The following is a 21,184-nucleotide window of genomic DNA, read 5'->3' as shown; positions in this document are numbered from 1 at the left end:
AGACAAACTAGAATGTTTTGATTGGAGGAGTGGCTACTTTGAATCCCAGACAGGATGCCGTGTTTATGTTTTTGTGCAGGTCATACTATTCATTTTACTTTACCTCTGAGAGCATGTGGACCATTGTTCTAGGAAGCAGGTCTGGATAACAGGGTACCTTCTTCCTCTACCCCACAATAAGTTATTTTTTTGCCAGTTCCATGAAACAGGTGTGGAATGTATGCAGCCTTTGCCAGTTTAACGCATGCCCTCCGTATTGTTCAAAGTTTCTGTTTTCTAGCACCTGCTTTCAATAACTGATCACTTCTGCTTGGTTCCATAACAGCTGGTTTTACTTTTAACAAATATAACAATACTGCAGCCATGTTTGCCTAGGAATTGTGACCCTTTTTGACAACTGGATGTGTGCAGGGGTATGCAAAAGACTATTCCTTTCCGTTTATGAATATAGGTGGACATAAATAATTAAGACTCTCCCGGTACTTTAGAAAATCAGGGCTGCAATCCTAACCCCATTTACCTGGTAGTAAGCTCCACTATATTCCATGTGACTTACTTCTGAGTAGAGATGGTCTGGATTGCACTCTAACAAATTTATTATGATGTAATAAAGTCCATTTTATCGGATGCACAATGAGTCATCCTCAGCTGCCAGGTATATAAACACATTGGCACAAAAAGCTAAAAGCTGGAATCAAATGAAAAATGTACTGTCTGTTAAATGTGTGCAGAATAAGACCGCTGACCTTTTACAACAGCAGGATTGGTAGACTAATACATGGTTACCCTTCTGGAAAAAGCTGGGGATGCTTGTTTATATGTGTTCTCAAGTGCTTCCTAAGTTCATAATTTATTTCTACTAATCTACTTTACGAGTGCAAGATCTTATGCACTTTATGGACCAGTGCTATGTATGCTTACTTGAAATTAAGCTGATTTGAATCTACTGAATTTATATCCTGTCCTTGCATTCTGGAAAATGTAAGGCAGAAAAGCGAGGTGGGCCAGGAATGGCAATGCTAGCAACCGGAATGAGACTCTGCATTTGCTTCTCTGCACACTCTGCAATTCAAACAATATAAGGAAAAAAGCTGTTTTAAAAGAAAATGAGGTTCTCTTCTGTAAGGAAAGCCACCAGCTTTCTGATTCACACACTGAGCATTTCGGACCACCTTCCACGTCTGTCGTCAGGAATTATGTATCTGGAGCACTAACAACAACAATGAAAAATGTCCAAGTTTCGATATGATCTGCATAAACCCAAAGGCCTTGAACTTGTCTCTCGCCTCCTTTTGGATGAATGCTTTAATGTCGCTGCCGGCCATACGCTTGCACATTCCTGCGAAATCGCTTAACAAGCTTGAGCTTCTGATTTTTATCAGCTAACTTCACCGATACGTAGACTGATTCTTTTTCTTCTTTTGCAAGAAGTGAGATTTTATTCCACAGGCTATAAAGGTGCTCCACAGAAATAAAGATTCCCTCTCCAGGTTGGTGGCCCTGAAGTCCTTCCAATCAATATATTGTTGTGTTTGTCCGAGAGTTAGATTTATTTTCATTTTCAACTTTCTCTAGTTGTGTGTGTTTTCTTGTGCAGGAACGATAGTCTTTGCATAACTAAGCTAAATACTTGCTTTAAAGAACTGTTTTGGCCCTTATATGGTCAGTTATCGGCACGGAAATTGTCGGCTCTCGTTTCTTCTCTCTTTCCATTTGAAGAAACAAGCAAACGCTGGGTGGAGATAATCTAGTTATGTAAAGACTTTTCTGCACATTTCTTCTAGACTGTTGTGTTGTAGGTTTCCAGTATATGCACAGAAACACCTGACTGAGTTTGTCTTTCTTTTCCTATCTGTGTTGGACGAGTGACCGGTTCAGGGGTTCTGGAAATGTGGCTTGTTTGGTGACGGCTTCTTATCAGTGATGTTGGTGCTCTTGTTTCTCTGATAGGAAAAGGGCCATAGCTCAATAGCAGGACCCATGTAGAGTCCCTAGCATCTAGAGCAGTGGTTCCTGACCTTTTTTTGGCCATGCCCCACCTAAGCATCTCTAAAATCCTGATGCCCCCCCCATGACATATAATTCTTATTATTCAAAAAATGAACTCCTATTCACATGGAGGAAGCCTAAAGGGCCATTAACTTGGTTTAAACCAGGCTTCCTCAACCTCGCCCCTCCAGATGTTTTTGGTCTACAACTCCCATGATCGCTAGCTAGCAGGACCAGTGGTCAGGGATGATGGGAACTGTAGTAAACATCTGGAGGACCTAGATTGAGGAAGCCTGGTCTAAACAAGCTTCCAAACTGCCCCCCTTAGAAAATCAAATCACCCCCCCCCCAGGGCATATATGCCCCATATTGGGAACCGCGGATCTAGAGTTAAAAAGATCTCCTCCAATAACAGTACTGGGAAAAAGCTTGGCCTGAAGGACAGCTGCCAGTCAGAGTAGAAAATCCTGGGTGAAATGGTCTATTGGGCCAATATTTGGATTATTTGATATGTATATGTATATGTATATGTATAATTTGGAATATTTAATGTGATTTGATTGGATTGTTAAAGTGGAAAATTTAATAAAAATGATTTATTTTTTTAAAAGAAATGGTCTATTGGGCGAAGCCCCAGGATTTTTACACCAAACCCAATATCTCCTTTCTCCCTACCCCCCTTACATTGCTTACAGGGCAGCTTCTGTACATATAAATGACCATATGTAAATATGTGTTGCGGGGTTGCACATTGAGGTTTTTTTTTTAAAGGACCTTGCAAAGTCCCTGGGGTACAGTGATCTAACTCAGTAAGAGGCAGATGCGTATTTGTGTATTGTGCGTATATAGTTGCATTGTACATTTACATACATACATATATAGTCCTATGAAAGAAACGGCTGTTATTCGATCAAAGATGGCATGCTCATTGCCCATTTAAAACACAAATCTCGAGATGGAAAGGAGACAGTCCCTACAAGAGAAGAATGCAGATTAAATTGATGGGCTATGCCAGGCATAGGGACGTGGGAGGCGCTCTGGTCTAAACCACAGAGCCTAGGGCTTGCCGATCAGAAGGTCGGTGGTTCAAATTCCTGCGATGGGGTGAGCTCCCGTTGCTCAGTCCCTGCTTCTGCCCACCTAGCAGTTTGAAAGCATGTCAAAGTGCAAGTAGATAAACAGGTAGTGCTCCGGCGGGAAGGTAAACAACGTTTCCGTGCGCTGCTCTGGTTCTCCAGAAGCGGCTTAGTCATGCTGGCCACGTGACCCGGAAGCTGTCTGCAGACAAACGCCGGCTCCCTCGGCTTATAGAGCGAGATGAGCGCGCAACCTCAGAGTCGTCCACGGCTGGACCTAACGATCAGGGGTCCCTTTACCTTTACCTTTATGCTACGCATAGGCAAACTCGGCCCTCCAGATGTTTTGGGACTACAACTCCCATCATCCCTGATCACTGGTCCTGTTAGCTAGGGATGATGGGAGTTGTAGTCCTAAAACATCTGGTGGGCCGAGTTTGCCTATGCCTGGACTATGCCGAAATGGCAAAAATAACCGGAAGAATTAGGAATCAGGAAAATCAATTTTTTAAAATAAGGAATGGGGAAAAGATATAATTTATCTTAAAAATCATTGCAAACCATTAAAATTATTAGTAGGATTGGAATGACGCTTGTGGTTAACACTGGGCTATGGTTGTAATGGAGATTTAATAGAATTGGATTAACAGAGAAGACGCAGGAGGAAAAAGGTTAATATAAGGATCCACAAAGGGGAGGAGGGAAGTCCATGGGAATTTGTGGAATTCTCTTTTTGTTTCGGTTGTTTGATGATTGTAAATTTCAAAATTTGGAAAATTAAATAATTTTCTTTTTTTAAAAAAAGATTAAAAAATAACAAAATAAACTGTTCATTAGCAAAAATGCTAAACAACAGAACTGGTGTATGGTGGCATCAGGTCAGCGAAAACTAGTCTTGTTCAGCCAAATACATGACTGGTGCCCCATCGACCCTTTGCATTTAAAGCATTAACATTCATGACTTCCCTCAAAGAATTCTGGGAACTATGGATACTGAGAGTTGTTAGGAGACATCTGTTCCTCCCTCACAGAGCTGCACTCCTCAGAGTTCTCTGCGAAGATGGATATGTTTTCAAACCACTCTGGAAATTGCAGTTTTGTGAGGTGAATTGTTGGTGTTGTTTAGTCATTTAGTCGTGTCCGACTCTTTGTGACCCCATGGACCAGAGCACGCCAGGCACTCCTGTCTTCCACTGCCTCCCGCAGTTTGGTCAAACTCACGCTGGTAGCTTCGAGAACACTGTCCAACCATCTTGTCCTTGTCATCCCCTTCTCCTTGTGCCCTCCATCTTTCCCAGCATCAGGGTCTTTTCCAGGGAGTCTTCTCTTCTCATGAGGTGGCCAAAGTATTGGAGCCTCAGCTTCAGGATCTGTCCTTCCAGTGAGCATTCAGGCCTGATTTACTTCAGAATGGATAGGTTTGATCTTCTTGCAGTCCATGGGACTCTCAAGAGTCTCCTCCAGCACCATAATTCAAAAGCATCAATTCTTCAGCAATCAGCCTTCTTTATGGTCCAGCTCTCACTTCCATACATCACTACTGGGAAAACCATAGCTTGAACTATACGGACCTTTGTTGGCAAGGTGATGACTCTGCTTATTAAGATGCTGTCTAGGTTTGTCATTGCTTTCCTCCCAAGAAGCAGGCGTCTTTTTATTTCGTGACTGCTAGGGTCTCTTAACAATTCCCCGCAATCTCAATGAACTACCATTCCCAGGATTCTTTGGGGGAAGCCATGGCTGCTTAAAGTGGTGCCATGGTGCTTTAAATATGTGGCCGAATTACGCTTACTTGCCAGGGGGTGGGAACCAAAATGAAATCAGTTAAGGCTACTTTGTAAAGGAGCCTAGAAAAGTTACTAGCCTGAAAATATTTTGCTAGCCTGCTGGAGGCTGTCAGATGGAGAGCTACACCCCTCCCACAGTAGCCTTTGACTTTCTATAATGGGTGAAAAGGAAGGGGACTTTCGCCCTCTGGCAGCCCACCTGGTTCCTATACTGGCCACAGAGGAAGGACAGACCATTGCATCCTTTCACACACACCCCACTCCTTCCGTGGCTTAGCATCTCGTGCACCTGCATTCATTCATTCACTCATTCATTCATTCATTCATTCATTCAAAGTCTCTGTATCCCACTCCTCAGCCAGAACGTTCCAGATCAGCTTCCTTATCAGTGAAAACAACACAGTCCCTGCCCTTGGGCTTACTATCTAAAAAGACACCGCACAAAAGGAAAAAAAGGGATGGAGGTGGAAGAAGAGAACAAGTGAATTCAATTCGTTGTTGCCTATGGTTACAAGGATTAATTACAAGATTGTGTCTGGCCAGCAAGTGCAGGGTCTTTTAATTTATATCAAGACAAGTCTCCTTGCTTCTACTTAATTTGAGAGCTCTTTCCCTCTCCCTTTCTATCCTGTTTTACCTGGCAAATGCTATAATTGTATTCTTTTGCCATTGTTGTTCTTTCTTTTTTGTAGAGGGTGAGGAAACACCCTGAAACAACAACAGCAACAACAACAACAAATTATTTTATTTATACCCCACCCTGTGGGTGGTTTACAGAATACATAAAACATAATAAGGCACCAAACATTAAAAAGTTCCTGATAATCATTTTTTTGTGCTTGCTCCAAAGGTTTATTTAGGCTGTAATTCTATACCAATTTTACTTGTGAGTAAGCCAAGGCGCACTGAAATGTCTGCTTCTCAGTAGGCTTACGCTTAATAGCAGGAGTGAGGAACCTCCGATTTGGCCTGTGAGGCCATTTCTCCCAAAGTCACATCCACCTGTCAATCAGCTGCTGTCACACTGATGGGTGGGTGACGTCAACTGGTGGGCACAGTTCAATTCTCCATTGGCTGAGCTGGCCAGTTACCCACAGGAAACCACTGTGTGCATCCAAAGCAACAGAGTTTAACCTCCAGCTTTCAGCAGGCCACTTCTTATCTCATTGTTGTTATATTTCTCCTCTCCTTCCATCCCCTCACCCCTGCCCCAAAAGAGGTCCAAATTTTCAAAGACCTGTGGAGGTGGTTGGTGTGTTTCCTCTTGGCCCAAGGTTGTCTGTTGGTCGTTGCAGTTGATGGGTATTTGTGGGTGTGGTGAGCATCTTTTAAGCATGACCAAAATGCAAAGCCATGAGCACATTCCAGAGAAGGTCAGGCATCCTTTTCATCTCACAGATACTGATGTGAATTGATTTGGACAGACCATCTTGGTCCGATTCCAGAGGCTGCCACTACCAACCTCTGCACAACCCCAGATTCTGCAACAGCCAAGTGGAAGGACCCTTCCTCTTAGCAGCAACCACCAGTCATCAGCATGCTATATAATGATTTGTGCCACTGCTGATCACTAGAAGCATAGCATGACCCTGATCAACTGAGCATAGCAGAACCCCCCTCTGAACTCTTGGTCACCCAAGAGACGGCTGATCCCTCAGTCTTTGCCACTGCAGATTTGAAAGGTGTGGTTATTGGTAAGGAAGGGTCAGGCCATTGCCCAAATGAGTGCAAATTGATGACACTGTCAGCTCTTGTCAAGCCAGTGTGTAAGTGTAGCAGCATACTAGATGTGGTACCTCGGGTTACATACGCTTCAGGTTACAGACGCTTCAGGTAACCCAGACTCTGCTAACCCAGAAATAGTACCTCGGGTTAAGAACTTTGCTTCAGGATGAGAACAGAAATCGTGCTCTGGTGGCGCGGTGGCAGCAGGAGGCCCCATTAGCTAAAGTGGTGCTTCAGGTTAAGAACAGTTTCAGGTTAAGGACGGACCTCCAGAACGAAATAAGTTCTTAACCTGAGGTACCACTGTACTTGTGCTAATCCAATTAATGTACATATTTTTTATGTCGGGGTGGCCAACTCTCAAGAGACTGCAATCTAGTCTTAGAGTTAAAAACAGGCAGTGATCTACCCCCTTTTTGGGGGTTCAGGTCAAAGTTGTTGAGATTTTTTTTGGAAGGAGGAAGGCCCATTTTGGGGGGGTTCGGGTCAAAGTTTTTGAGTTTTTTCAGGGAGGAGGGGAAATGTTGAGCTTGTTTTAGGGGAGCCACAGTTGTTCAGCTTCTTTGGGGGAGCCAATGATCTACCAGCGATCTACCGCAGACGTCCAGTGATCTACCAGTAGATCACGTTCTACCTGTTGGACATGCCTGTTTTATGTAAATCGCCACAAAAAGCCTGAGCAACCACAGGACTGTGAGCGTCCTTTGAAATGCAAATGGCAGGTCTTAAGAAGTGATCTCTGCTCCGCCCCCCGCTCCAGCTTGGGGGCTCCTGTTGCTATTTTGCAGTAGGATCTAATCACATTTTGTAGCAAGTTCAGGTTGTAGCATTGCAATGGTATTTTTATAACAAGGAAAGTGATAGGAAATGTACTGTTGGAAGTATACTGAGTTGCACCCTGACACTTGAAGAAGAAATAAGAAGTGTAGCAAAGCAGGAAGTGACTTCAGCATCAGTCTAACAATGAAGCCAGATCAGCTCAGGACACTTGAGGAAGCAAACTGGTTCCTCTTTCTACCTACCCTTTCTCACGCAGGTACATCAGCCTGCAACACAAGCTGAGTTGCACCCTGGCACTTCCACCAGATGCAACGTTGTCTAACCTCCGCACAAACAAATCATTAAAAAGTTTTGTCTCAATTGCTTGGTGAGGTTGCCCTAGTTGAGAACTCAAGTGCTGTTGGTTTTGGATCCTTGTCTTTTCTCCTTTTGTTTTTATGGGCAGTTCCACCATTGTTCAACCAGATTCTGATTAAGCATGGATTGCTCAGGTACTCAGTCTTGTTTGTTTGTATTTAAATGCATAGGTATGGCTTCCCAAAGACTTGGGGTGGTGATAGTAAAGGTAAAGGGACCCCTGACCATTAGGTCCAGTCATGGCTGTCTCTGGGGTTGCGGCGCTCCTCTCGCTTTATTGGCCAAGGGAGCCAGCGTACAGCTTCCGGGTCATGTGGCCAGCATGACTAAGCCGCTTCTAGCGAACCAGAGCAGTGCACGGAAACGCTGTTTACCTTCCCACCAGAGCGGTACCTATTTATCTACTTGCACTTGACGTGCTTTCGAACTGCTAGGTTGGCAGGAGCAGGGACCGAGCAACAGGAGCTCACCCTGTCGCGGGGATTTGAACCGCCGACCTTCTGATCGGCAAGTCCTAGGCTCTGTAGTTTAACCCACAGCGCCACCTGTGTCCCTGTGGTGATAGTAAGACCCCATTATTAGGGCATTTTCACCCTCATCAGCAGAATCACATAGCGCAACTCTTTCTAAACTGTACCACTCAGACTGCAGAAAAGGGATTGTATGTTTCATTGTTCATGCGTGTGTGAGAGCAAGAGAGCACCATGTTACAGTAAAGGCAGTTCAAATATGTCTGGAGTGGTAGAGCTCGGAAAAGCTATCTCAGATATGATTCTGCTGGTCATGTAGCTTGGTTGCTGGGAACATACCTAACTGAGATGTGGCAAAGGTGGCCTATTCTCTGTAATTCCTCTCTCTGACTCCATTTATCCAGCTCATGTTGCTTGTCTCTGCTTGCCTGAATCGCTCAGTTGCTGTCATGTATATTAAATTCCTTTTGAGGCTATATACAAGACCAGTCACTTCTCACCGTTGCTCAGATAAACTGGGGGAAGTGCGGTTGGGCATTAAACTGGCCTGATGTTTTAATGGTAGGATTTATGTATGCTGTGTGTGTGTGTGTGCACATGTTACTTTTCTGGTTTGCTTTGGGGCTCAGCTTCATTATTTAAAAAAGTTAGCACATACATTAATTATGTGAAGTTGCTCTGAACTGCTGGGATGTTCAGGCACAGAGAAGGAAGCCCAAAAGGTGCCTTCATGTAAGACTTTTGCAGCTCCTGATCAGTTCATGCATGGATGTGCATGGACCACACACCAGAAGGAGAAGCCTTTTAATACCATTTCAAGCACAACGGGTTCCCATTTCTTTTACTGACGATGCAGCAACCTCACCAAGTTGAATGGCTGAGATGGGAAGGAGCAATAGGGCATTGCAGTGGAAAGCTTGAGGATATTGTAGGGTTAGGAAATTGGAACTTTTGGTTTGGCAAGGATGAGCGAGGCAGGCATAGGGTGAAGGTGGAATTGCTTGGAGGTTTGCCACGTTTAGCAGAGGAAGGCGTGGTACTGGGTGGAGAAGGAGAGTTGCTCATATGCCATCGCACTCCGGGCAATTTGCGAGGCTTGTGCCTTGCTAGCTATTTTGAGCTCTAAGGCAAGTCTGCACAACTTGTCTCCCCTGCCAAACCCAGCTCACCAGCTGCATATGATGGCTTTCTAGATCTCTGACAACCTACTGTCTCTACAGCCTCAAGCAGCACCCAACCAGAGCTTGTTAAGCTCCTGGTTTGATTGAGTGGATTGCAAATTGTGCAGCGCTGGGCTACAGGCAGATCTGTGATTCTGATATCAGGAATAGATGTATTTGGCGGGGGGTGGTATGTGCACTGTGGAATGCCTTTTTAAAACGTTGTAATGTACCGGCATACAGGATCGCCTACACAGCCACGTCAAATAAATTAACTGCTATGGCTTTTCCACACCTCTCATGGGAATTCTGGCAATTTAAAATGGTCTAGAAATTCTCTGGAGGAGAATTTCAGAGGACTAAAATTTGTAGGGTCCATCGGTGGGAAGCCATGTCAGTTGGGCAATTTATGTTTATTTTGTTAAAAATTATTGCTTTAGTCATTTGCAAAGCGGTTACAGAGTAGACCTATTCTAAGGGACATTCTGCCTAAAACTAAGGGACTTCTAGCACACTTAATTGCTGGTAGGCTTGGGAGCTCCAGCCAATCAGTGTATTCCATGTTGTTAACTTGTTCCACCCACCACCCTTTGAAAATTACAATTCTCCTTTTTCCTGCATGCACTCTAAAACATACTCAAAATTCATGCCCTCCCAAGTCTTTCACAATATGACCTTGAGCCATCTCCACTTCCCTACTCTCCAGGAGACCCCCCAAAAGCTATAAAGAGCCCATTAGAATGTTCCCTGCACCATAACATAACAAAGAACAGATAATACACAACAAAATAAAGTTTGTGCATTGACTTTGCTTGCTAAACTAGGATGTTTTAACCTCTAACCCCAACGTTTCTTTGTCTTTCCCTGTGGGGACAATAGTGCTTTTTTACATTTATTGTGTAGCTTATGTCTTTGGGAACTGATAATTCACCTTGACGTATTTCAACGTCATTTTACAAACTAATAGACGCTCATCACGGGACTCTCCTGATAACCCGCATCCTTTGTCTTGTCTGAAAATTGTGTCGTCTCTTGTTTAATTTGAATGTCTGTATGTGCTGTAATCTTAAGTTTCAAACGAAGTGTGGTAAGTCCTTCAGTGCTTATATTTTTGCTTCCCTTTCAGTGGCCCCGCCGTCAAGATTAAGATACACTGTTGTTGCTCATGACAGTGTTCAGATTTCATGGAAAGCCCCTAAAGGGCAGATTGATGGATATAGACTCCTCGTCACTCCAAATGCAGGTAAGGGGAGGGGGATGAAATGCTATCTTTCCCCTGTATTGACACTTTTCAAGCTGAGCTCCAAAGAACCTGATGAGGGATTTGTCCATTGAAGATGGGACAACAGCAGCACACCCCAGACTTTTTATAACAGCTCCATTTATTTATTTTTACAAGTCACTGAGCTAAAAACCTAGGCTGGTTCTACACTTGGCATTGCTGAGGCATTGTTCTTTCATTCTAAGCTATTGTCTTGGCAGCAACAACAAAGCTGCTTTCTCCCCACTTCCTGTCGGATGCTTTGCTCTAAGGAAAACAACAGGCATCAGAGCTCACTCCTAGGGGCTGAGGTCCCTTCGCTTCCCCCCAACAAGATATATGAAGGGGCCGGGGCCCCTCAAAGTTGATGGACATTGCCATTCAAATAGTGAGGGTGAGCCCTGTCATGTGATCAGGATGGGCATAATCCCCCTCCCCTATATTTTATTTACTGTACTTTTCCGTGTATAAGACTCCCTCATGTATAAGATGCCCCCTATTTTTTTGGGGGGGACGACTCAATTTTAAGAAAATGGGGGGAGATGGCTCAGAGTTGTTGAGCTTTTTTGAGGGGGGGTTACCCAGAGTTGTACAGCTTTTTTTGGGGGGGGGGGTTGCCGGAAATTGCTCGCGCACAGCACAGATGCTGACAATCACCAGCAGCCACCAATCCACTGCCCACTTGCCGCAGCGACAGCTGATCGCCAACGGACCCAGAAAATCACTAACCCAACTGAGAAAAGCTGTCCACTGACAATCGCACGCATTCCAGAACACCAGCCGCCAATCGCGGCAGCGACAGCCAATCCACAGCAGTCCTTGCTGCAGAAACCAACCCAATTAGAGCAGCAGCAGCCAATCCAAAGCAGCTCTTCTAGCAGCTAACAATCAGCCACCCAATCTCCTGCTCACAGCTGCAGCCAATCACCCGCCCCCTCATTCACTATCCATGTATAAGATGAGGCACATTTTTGAACATTATTTTAGAGTAAAAAAACCTCGTCTTATACACAGAAAAGTATGGTAAGTTGGCACCCCTAGTGACAGGGAAATGTTCTGAATAGTATGGGATAACACACTGAACCCGGGCTCATGGTTTAACTCTGTCCAGGCTAACCACAAGCTGTAACCATGGTTTGGCTTGGCGAGACTTGTAAACCAGGCCTACCCAGGTACCTTGTTCACTCACACAGTCTGCTTGTGCAAAGGCCTTGGAAAAGGTTTACAGCTGAAGTTGGAATTACCGTTATGCCAGCATGCAAGACTCCGTTGGCTTAATACTCACAGTATCATTGTAACTGAGGGGGAAATTGCATGTTATACACATCATGCAGCCTGGATTCTTTTAAAATTCGGCAGAAATTCAGCATCATGCTGCTGTTGCTGTTGAGCTCAGAACTGCAGCTTTTAGCAAGCCCTTAGAAAACCCAGAAACACTTGCACACATCTGTGTGTAACTTGTAGTTTGCCCTTGAGGATAGTGTTTGCTGAAGAGATATCATTCTGGCTGTTGCTGCAGAAACGCTAGTTGTAAAGAAACTGAAGAAGTTGTACTTGCTTCATGCAGTGATCAAAGGTATGTTTGGGGGAGAACAACATATATTTGGACTATTCCTCTAAACCTCCTCTTTCGCCTAGTTAAACAAAGTTTGCATTAGGTTAAAGGCTGTTCAGTGAGAGCATGCCTTATGTCTGCAACATGCCTGTTCCGTTCTGAAGAGTTTGGCAGTTAACCGTTTTGAACTGAAAACACAGAGCTGCTTAAAACCAAACCGTTAGGGCAAAGGGACAGTGCTTGCACTTGATGCTTTGCAACCCTGAGTGGTCAGCTGATTGTCTGGGCTTGCAGAACTTGGTGCACTGGACTTTCCAGGCGCAACCAATCGATGATGCCTCAAAGCCCTGCCTTTAACTTCCTCACACCTGATGTCGTATGATACATAAGGCATGGCTTGGCTGAGACAGCCTCATGGGCCAAGTGGGGAGTCTGGCAGGCCTGACTAGCCTGCAGGCATTGTCATGTAGCAATTCCAAGGACCAGACATTTTGCAACCAACCCCATCAATATGGTCACAAGCTTCTTGCCATGCTAGCTGTATGAATCGATGCAAACATTTCTCCCACAGTGTTCAGATTGGGATTTTGCTTCTGCTGCCTCTGAGGGTATATGGGACTTGTACAGATTTTGACCTAGCTGCCAAAAAGTTTAACCTTCACCCGTTTAAATAATAACAATAATAAGTTTTTGAGAGTCACTATCTGGCAACTTTAAGCTTCCCTTTCTGGAATTATGTCCATGCCTAAATAAACGATCATTCTTTGCAATCCAAGCTATGTCAGAGTCTCTGTTCCTTTCTCTTTCATGGGACTTGAACCCTTAGGAGGCTGTAAGGAGCCCTCCCTCTCTAGCCATAGAACTGGTTCCACCAGAATCTTCTGCAACAGACAGGTGCTGGATGCAGATAAGTCTTCTCTGGAGGTGAAGGCTTGCAAGCCACCTACTTATAGGGATGGAAGGACCTGTCAATTTCATTTCTCGGAGTTTCTCATTCTTTCAAATTTCAGTTCTCCACATTTTGCAGAAATTGCAATTACTTTTTTTTTTTTATCCTCATTTAATTCACCAGCATTTTAGTCTGAATTTCTCCTAATAAACACATCGGCTATATGCACACATGTACACATTTTTGCAAGCAGTTTTCCTTAATGTAGTCTGTATTTGTTATTCTTCACTAATATCATCATTTTAATGCACTCTTTCCGCATTACATGAATCTTTGTAAACATTTTTTTACTGCATTGCAAAATTTAGATAAGTGCAAATTTCACATATAGTTTCAGGAAGTCCACATTTGATAGATTTGACTTTAAATGTAGCCAAATCAGATTTCTCCACCATTTCCTATTCCCTTATAAACAGACCTTGTCTGTTTGCATTTGGTGATATTAGGGGTGGTGAGTGATGCTCTCTTGCTACATGCCAACATGACTCTAAAGTTCAGCAGGTATGAATTCTCAAAAATAATACACACAGGTCCCACTTTACGAATGTTTACTGTGCAAAAATTCACTCATGCCAACACGAGGAATTTGTAGCCAAACCACTGCAGATTCTGTGGTTGGGAACGCATTAGAAATTTCCCCATAGGAATCAATGGAACTCATCAACTCATTATATGAACGGAACTCTTCAACTTGCTATGCAAACAGTTGCCTAATGAACGACTTCCAGGAAATGTATTGTGTTCATAAAGCAGGACCTGCATGAACAGCTTCATAATGTGGGTCAAGCAACCATGCTTGAATGATGCCTTAGGAATGTTTCTTCTTGACATGCAAGTTTTCTGTAAGCAGCACTTTTTATTTGGGGTTTATATCCAGCCATAGGGACACAGGTGGCGCTGTGGGTTAAACCACAGAGCCTAGGACTTGCCGATCAGACCGTCGGCGGTTTGAATCCCCACGATGGGGTGAGCTCCCGTTGCTCGGTCCCTGCTCCTGCCAACCTAGCAGTTCGAAAGCACATCAAAGTGCAAGTAGATAAATAGGTATCGCTCCAGCGGGAAGGTAAACGGCGTTTCCGTGCGCTGCTCCGGTTCACCAGAAGCGGCTTAGTCATGCTGGCCACATGACCCGGAAGCTGCACGCCGGCTCCCTTGGCCAATAAAGCGAGATGAGCGCCGCAACCCCAGAGTCGGCCACGACTGGACCTAATGGTCAGGGGTCCCTTTACCTTTTATCCAGCCGCACAGACTCCATCCCTTTTGTTTCATAGTGTAAACATTTCAACTGTAGTGCTTCATATTATGGAAAGGGATCCCAGATTGCTCAAGGCTCTGTAACTTTGCTGCCTATGATTGCAAAGGATTAACGAGTAATTTCCCAGTGAAGAGACAGGTAGAAACACGATTTAAAGTTGTATGTTCCAACTGATGCCAAGGAAGTATCGTATTGTGTTGAAGAATATATGAATGCATAGAGCAACTTATTTATGTATCTCCATATCCAAGCTGGAATCTAAAGAGGCTTTAATAACTACTTTAGGATTTTGGAGGGGTTTGGGTGGGGTGCGGGTAATGGAATGCAGTGCCTTTTTCCTTGGGAAGTTACACAAAAAAAGTTCTGGAACAAATGGGAGTGTTCTGATTTGTTATAAGACAGCTTTGCATGTTTATATAGTTTAACTGTGGATTTATGTTGCCTTTATGAAGCAGGAACATTGCATGCACATACAAAAATGTGGATCTCTGTGCTATTTTTGTTTTTAAATAAAAAATGCAACTCTGGTCTTTTTCTTTTTTTTCCTTTTCGGCAGGTGGAAAAACCAACGAGCTCACTCTTCAAAACAATGCAAACAAAGCAATTATTCAAGGCCTTATCCCCGATCAGGGCTATACAGTTCAGATTGTGGCGCTTGCTAAGGATCAGGAAAGCAAAGCGGCTCAAGGCCAGTTCCGAAGTATGTTTTCTCTCCCGTTATCTATGTTTCTCACAGGGCTTTGCAAGAGGCTGGTTTTCAAGATGAGCATTTGAAATGTGTTTTGCAATGTGGAATGTGTGCTTTCTTGCCTGTCATCACACTGCAGAGTCTTGGCATCAAGGATCTAAAGTCGAAAAGAAAAGCCCCCAAGGATGGTGCAGACATGGGGAGCCAGATTCAACTAAACAGTTGTGTTAGCAGGAGCCACTGCAATGAGTCCTGCTAGTGCAACTGGGGCTTACCCCCCACTTCCATCACAACCCACAAATCAGCTCGGTGGAAGGGCAAGAGAACCTCCAGAACAGTGTGTAGCAGGAAAAGTGGGGAGTTCATTCCATCTGGCTGCTGATTATGGAATGATTGTAATAGTGTGACATTGATTTGCACCCTCTGAGCTCTTCCCTGGGCAATGCAGCCATACTTTATCTCATACTTAGAGAACTCCAGCTTCTTCAGTTCCAGCTCATAGCTCCGTGGCAGAACACATGCTTTGCATGTTCCAGTTTCAATCCCTTACACCATAAAAAATGAGGATGGGGAAAAAGATTAAAATACTAACCAATAAGTGGTAGGAAAAACCCCTGCATAAGACTCTGGAGAACCACTGCCTTTGGGCAAGCGTCTTAGCTCAGCGGTAGAGCACCTGCTTTGCATGCAGAAGATTGCAGGTTCAATTCCCAACATCTCCAGCTATGGCTGCCCCAGTATGGGTCTCTGGAGGGCTGCTGCCAGTCAGTGTAGACCATACTAAGCTAAATGGACCAGCGGCCCAAATTGGCATATGGCAGATTCTGTTTTTCTTATGTGCCAATCACAGTACAGTGGTACCTTGGTTTTCGAATGTAATTCGTTCCGGAAGACCATTCGAGTTCTCAGACATAGACTATTGTATTTTAATATTTTGTTGGAAGCCACACAGAGTGGCTGGGGGAACCCAGCCAGATGGGTGGGGTATAAATAATAAATTATTATTATTATTATCATTATTCAAAAACCAAAAACTCAATAGCCGACAGCTAGGGTGCAGGATCTTGCACTCGGCGGAAGCCTCATGGCATGTTCGACTTCCGAGGCGTGTTCTAAAACCAAAGTGTTTACGGCATTCGAAAACCAAAATGTTCATCAATGGAGATGTTCGAAAACCGAGGTACCACTGTATAGAGTCCTAAGGTACCTGTCTGAGTTCTCCCAACTCCAGACACTGATTTTTAAAAAAACTCTGAGCTGGAGCATATACTAGGGTTGCCATATTCCCAAAAGTGGAAAATCCGGACAAAGTTGTTGAGCCTTTATAACTTTATTTTATTAGGTTGAAGTTGTTGAGCTTTTTCAGATTTTTTAAAGAATTTAATGACAACAAAAAATCATCCCCCTTGACAATTCTGCACAAAAATACTCCTGGATGCCATTTTCCTTCCCAATTCCTGGATGTTTCCAGGACAACCCGGACAAATGGCAGCCCTCGCATATACCTTCTAGGTGCAGAGCCAATTATGTACCAGTGGACTTCTCCCGTCAGATGTAAACCAGAGTACAGGTGGGATCCAATTCATGTGGTGTGTGCATTTGCTCAGAGATTTTGATAGCCTGCAACATCCCTGGCAAACTCACAGAGCAGGCTCTCCATTGCTACAACCGAGTGGTGTGACTTGGACGCTTATCTGGTATGGAATCAGATCTTCCCTTCCGTGTCTCTGCCTCTTGAGGCCAGTGCTCTCTCTAGCTCATTTCTGTGCCCATTGGTGCTGTGGGTCCAGAGCTGTAGCTAGGTGATCTTGCACCCTGGGCAGAACCATCCAGATTGTGCCCCCTAGCCGCAGACAAATTAGCTCTTCTTTTCACCTCTCCTCCAACCCCCCTCAATTCACCCTCTATTTAAAACCATTTCTTATGAGGCAATAAACAATATTTATATTTATGAACATATTTTTAGCCAATTTTGTGTGCCTCAATTGCCTGCGCCCCTGGCGGGGGCCCACCTCACCCCCCCCCAGCTACAGCCCTGGGTGGGTCACTGGCAGTGACCCCTAAAATATATGAGTCTCGACCCAGAAGGAAATCTTGCATCCATTGGCAGAGGCCTGATGACTGTTGATGAAGAGAAGCTGGGCCAATCTCTCTCAGAGCCATTTCTCAGTGTAACTGGCTGTATTATTTGATATAACACCCCAATGCAAGAAAACCGCCAAGCCACATGCTGCTTTTAAGTTAAAGAGCAAACTGTTGAATGGTTGATCCAGGCTCTGAGTTATTAGCTGTGGTTGTTTTCAGAGTTGCTTAATTCCACCGGAAAGGCAAGGTTGACAGTGTGATTTAGAATGCAAGGCTGACAGTATATTCCAAAGCTTGGCTTTGGTCTGTGCTTATTGGCTGCAGCGAGACGTCCGCATGGAAGCATAACAGCTTGTCTGAATGAAATCAGACATTTGTGCCTCTCAGAGCCCGCCTTTTCTGTCTTAAATGCGGATGTGCTATAAATGGGAAAGAGTTCTGCGGGCACCTTAAAGACTGACATGTTTGCCATTTGCAAAACAACAACAAACCTCTGGTTACGTGAAACATATTCAATAAACACACAAGACATAACCGGCTGTACTTTTGAATAAATAAGGTATACTATTCATTGTATCAAATTGTAGATTTCAACAGAAGTAGCTCATAAAGCATTACCTAGAGTTTGTACTACTGATGAAGCCCAGGACGGCGAAACAAGGCTAATATTCCGGAAATCCTTGTCTTAGACTCTGTGAAAGGAGTCTGTGGAACTGTAACAACCTTTCATGTGGATTGTTGGACTCTATGAACACACAGATGGAATAGACACTTATACGTATATGGACCTTATGCATGAACTGATTAGAGAATGAACTGATCCACTGGGTCTTCTGCTTTTTTCGTTGAACTTTATGAGCTACTTCTGTTGAAATCTACAATTTGATACAATGAATAGTATACCTTATTTTTTTCAAAAGTACAGCTGGTTACGTCTTGTGTGTTTATTGACATGTTTGCCATGTCATAAGCTTTTGCAGACAACTGTTATCCTGAGTTGCAGGTAAATATGTACACATGGTTGGCATTGGAAGGAGGTGGAAAACAGTGAAGTCAGAGGGAAATGAAATGCTAAAACGTAGATGCAGTGTTAAGTGTCTTATTAACAGTGGTAATTCACACACAAAAATAAATGCAATTCTGTTGACAACACAGGTGTACCTACATCGGTAAGCCAATTAACACATGCAGCACGATGAAGAATGCATTACAGTGGTGCCCCGCAAGACGAATGCCTCGCAAGACGGAAAACCCGCTAGACGAAAGGGTTTTCCGTTTTTGAGTTGCTTCGCAGGACGAATTTCCCTATGGGCTTGCTTCGCAAGACGAAAATGTCTTGCAAGTCTTGAGATTTTTTTTCCGCTCCCCCCCCCCTTTATCTAAGCCGCTAAGCCTTTAATAGCCTTTTAGCAGCTAATCCGATAAGCCGATAAGCCTTTAATAGCCGCTAAACCGCTAATAGCGCTAATCCGTTAAGCCGCTAATAGGGTTGCTTCGCAAGACGAAAAAACCGCTAGACGAAGACACTCGCGGAACGGATTAATTTCGTCTTGCGAGGCACCACTGTACCTTGTGAAACGCCCCAAGATCTTTTGATGAATTGCAGTATATATATCTAAAAAATAAAATAATTTCCCCACCAACCCCCACCCCAAGTGAAGATATTCTTGAAACTCAGGATAACAGGTCATACATCTGCTAAAGTAGACTGCAGTCCACAAAAACTTAATAATTGGTTAGTCTTTAAGGTGCCCTGTGACTGCTTTTGCTTCAAGAGAAAAACAGCAACTCTCTGAGAAATGTAGTATATAGTTAACATTTCTTAAGAGCACTGAGATTCAGCTTTATTTTAGCGGCTGATTCACATAAATATTATTGTTACTATTCTTTTCCATTTCATTTCTATACCGCTTTATATTTTTTAAGAACAAAATCTCAAAGCTGTTTACAAGCTGCATTAAAACACTGAAAGAAAACAATCCAGAATAAAACCATTACTGAAGAAAGTATACATTCAAAGCAACAGAACTAGCAGGAAACTAAAATATCATCTCAAAGATTTCAAAATAAAACATTACAAAGGCGGTCAGCTACGGAATGCGTATTAAAAGCAGCAAAGTTAACAATTTTTTCTACCTTAAGCATTTCAAAAGAAAACATTACTAAATGCATACTAATGCATATTTAAAGCAGTCCAAGTAACAAGAGAATAAAAAAAATGTGTGAACAAACTGGAGTTTTACAAACTTGTGTTTGCAAATTAAGTGTATTGCGTGTATCCTCACTTTGTAACCAAGGTTTGGTTGTGATGCCTTTAAGAGCGTCTTTTCGCTAGCAAGCCATAATATGTGAAAAGGCCCAAAGGAAGGATGAAAAATATAAAAGGGGAAATGTATAACTGACAGATCAGTAGCATGACTGAAAGAGGGCCATGAGCAGAATATGATTTTTTAATAAGATGCAGCCACCTCCTCCCCAACAAATGCTTTTAATAGATGGCTTTTATTAAGTCAGCTACACAATAATAGAGGCATGTTCTTGCTGCAGTAAGACTATATTTAGTTTTCCACATTTCAGGAAGACTGTACAAATTGGACAGGATTCAGAGGAGACTGACGACAATGGATGTTGGGGTTTTTGTTATAAAGAATTCAGAGATATAAGAAGCATCTGAAAGGGTTGTTTCTAGTCTAATGAAGAACAGATAAGGGTAACATTAAAATAGTTCGGCAGAAACGCCAAGAACCATTTTTCTTCATTACAACTTGGAAAAAAGACAAGACTTTCATTAGCACTGTATTCGCTGTTAGCCAATAGTTAAGGGGTTGGTTTAGGTTTATAAAGCCTTTTAGGGTGGCACTGTAGGTTAAACCACAGAGCCTAGGACTTGCTGATCAGAAGGTCACGGTTCGAATCCCCGCGACAGGGTGAGCTCCCATTGCTCGGTCCTTGCTCCTGCCAACCTAGCAGTTTGAAAGCACGTCAGAGTGCAAGTAGATAAATAGGTACCGCTCCGGCGGGAAGGTAAACGGCGTTTCCGTGCGCTGCTTTGGTTTGCCAGAAGCAGCTTAGTCATGCTGGCCACATGACCCGGAAGCTGTACGCCGGCTCCCTTGGCCAATAAAGCGAGATGAGCGCCACAACCCCAGAGTCGGCCACGACTGGACCTAATGGTCAGGGGTCCCTTTACCTTTGTCCCATTGCAGTCTCTGAATATTCAAATCAGCCGTGCCTTTTTGAGTTGGTTCTCTGCTCACCAGATTTGGACATTGACGGCTCAGAGAGAGGAATTTGTGGCATCAGTCCCACAAGTCCGGAACTCCTGAAGACTCTTTTCACATGGGCTGGTGCTAGAGTTAAGCTCTGTTGCATCCTTGTTGCCTGCTTTAAATGTCTTGTGCAGATTGGGCCTCAGTCACGCATTGTGCTAAGTGAGACTAGCCTTTGCTGACCTGATGCCTGCCAATTGCTAATTCTGCTCATTTTGCTGGTGAACCATTTATTTTGCTGTCTTTCTTTTTTTAAAAAAACTGTTTTATTCTATTTTTGCCAAAAAATGATTTGGCAGCTGCTACGGACCCAAAAAGAAGCCTAAACATTTTAATATATTTAATATGCATATGTTGGCGACAACAGAATTCAAAATTAGAGCATGGGAGAAATGGAACGCAGACTGCCTCATGTAGCACAACATGGTAATTTCATCTAAAGAAGCCCATTTAATCACTGGGATGCAGGGTTTGTTATGCTTAGGTGTTCCTGTTTTAACTCTGTCCACCTTTGCAGTTAAAGATATTGAGAAGAAGAAGGAGACCTCAGGAAAACCCAAGGTGAAGCCTGCCACCCCAACGAAGGATATTGAAAGTACACAACTTCCAGAAGTAGAAGGTCAGAGTTTGTGGGGAAGAAATGTAACATGGCAATGTTTTCTGTGTTTTCTAAAACAGGCCACATTGTAATATACACGGTGGGTATTGTTGCAAGCCAACATTTTGTTTTGTTCTTTCTCAACCATTACTCACGTCGGCGACTTCTTAAATACATCGT

At 43.6% G+C, this 21,184-nt stretch overlaps 1 protein-coding gene across 4 annotated transcripts in view; it reads left to right on the top strand.

Moving 5' to 3' along the window:
• COL14A1 (collagen type XIV alpha 1 chain) overlaps positions 1 to 21,184 on the top strand; it is a 131,034-nt gene that overhangs the window by 7,291 nt on the left and 102,559 nt on the right. For 3 of the 4 annotated variants that reach the window (XM_081012464.1, XM_081012465.1, XM_081012466.1), the window contains exons 3-5: positions 10,471 to 10,587; positions 14,921 to 15,064; positions 20,924 to 21,025. The exons of the other annotated variant lie outside the window; for it this stretch is intronic. In XM_081012464.1, the coding sequence (XP_080868590.1) occupies positions 10,471 to 10,587; positions 14,921 to 15,064; positions 20,924 to 21,025 (363 nt within the window). The remainder of the gene's footprint in view (positions 1 to 10,470; positions 10,588 to 14,920; positions 15,065 to 20,923; positions 21,026 to 21,184) is intronic. 4 annotated transcript variants of the gene reach the window in all.

This window comes from Podarcis pityusensis (genome assembly GCF_964106645.2).
Source record: "Podarcis pityusensis genome assembly, chromosome: 7".
NCBI lineage: Eukaryota > Metazoa > Chordata > Lepidosauria > Squamata > Lacertidae > Podarcis > Podarcis pityusensis.
The sequence above is the reverse complement of the archived record's forward strand: the minus strand, read 5'-3'. Positions and strand labels throughout refer to the sequence as shown.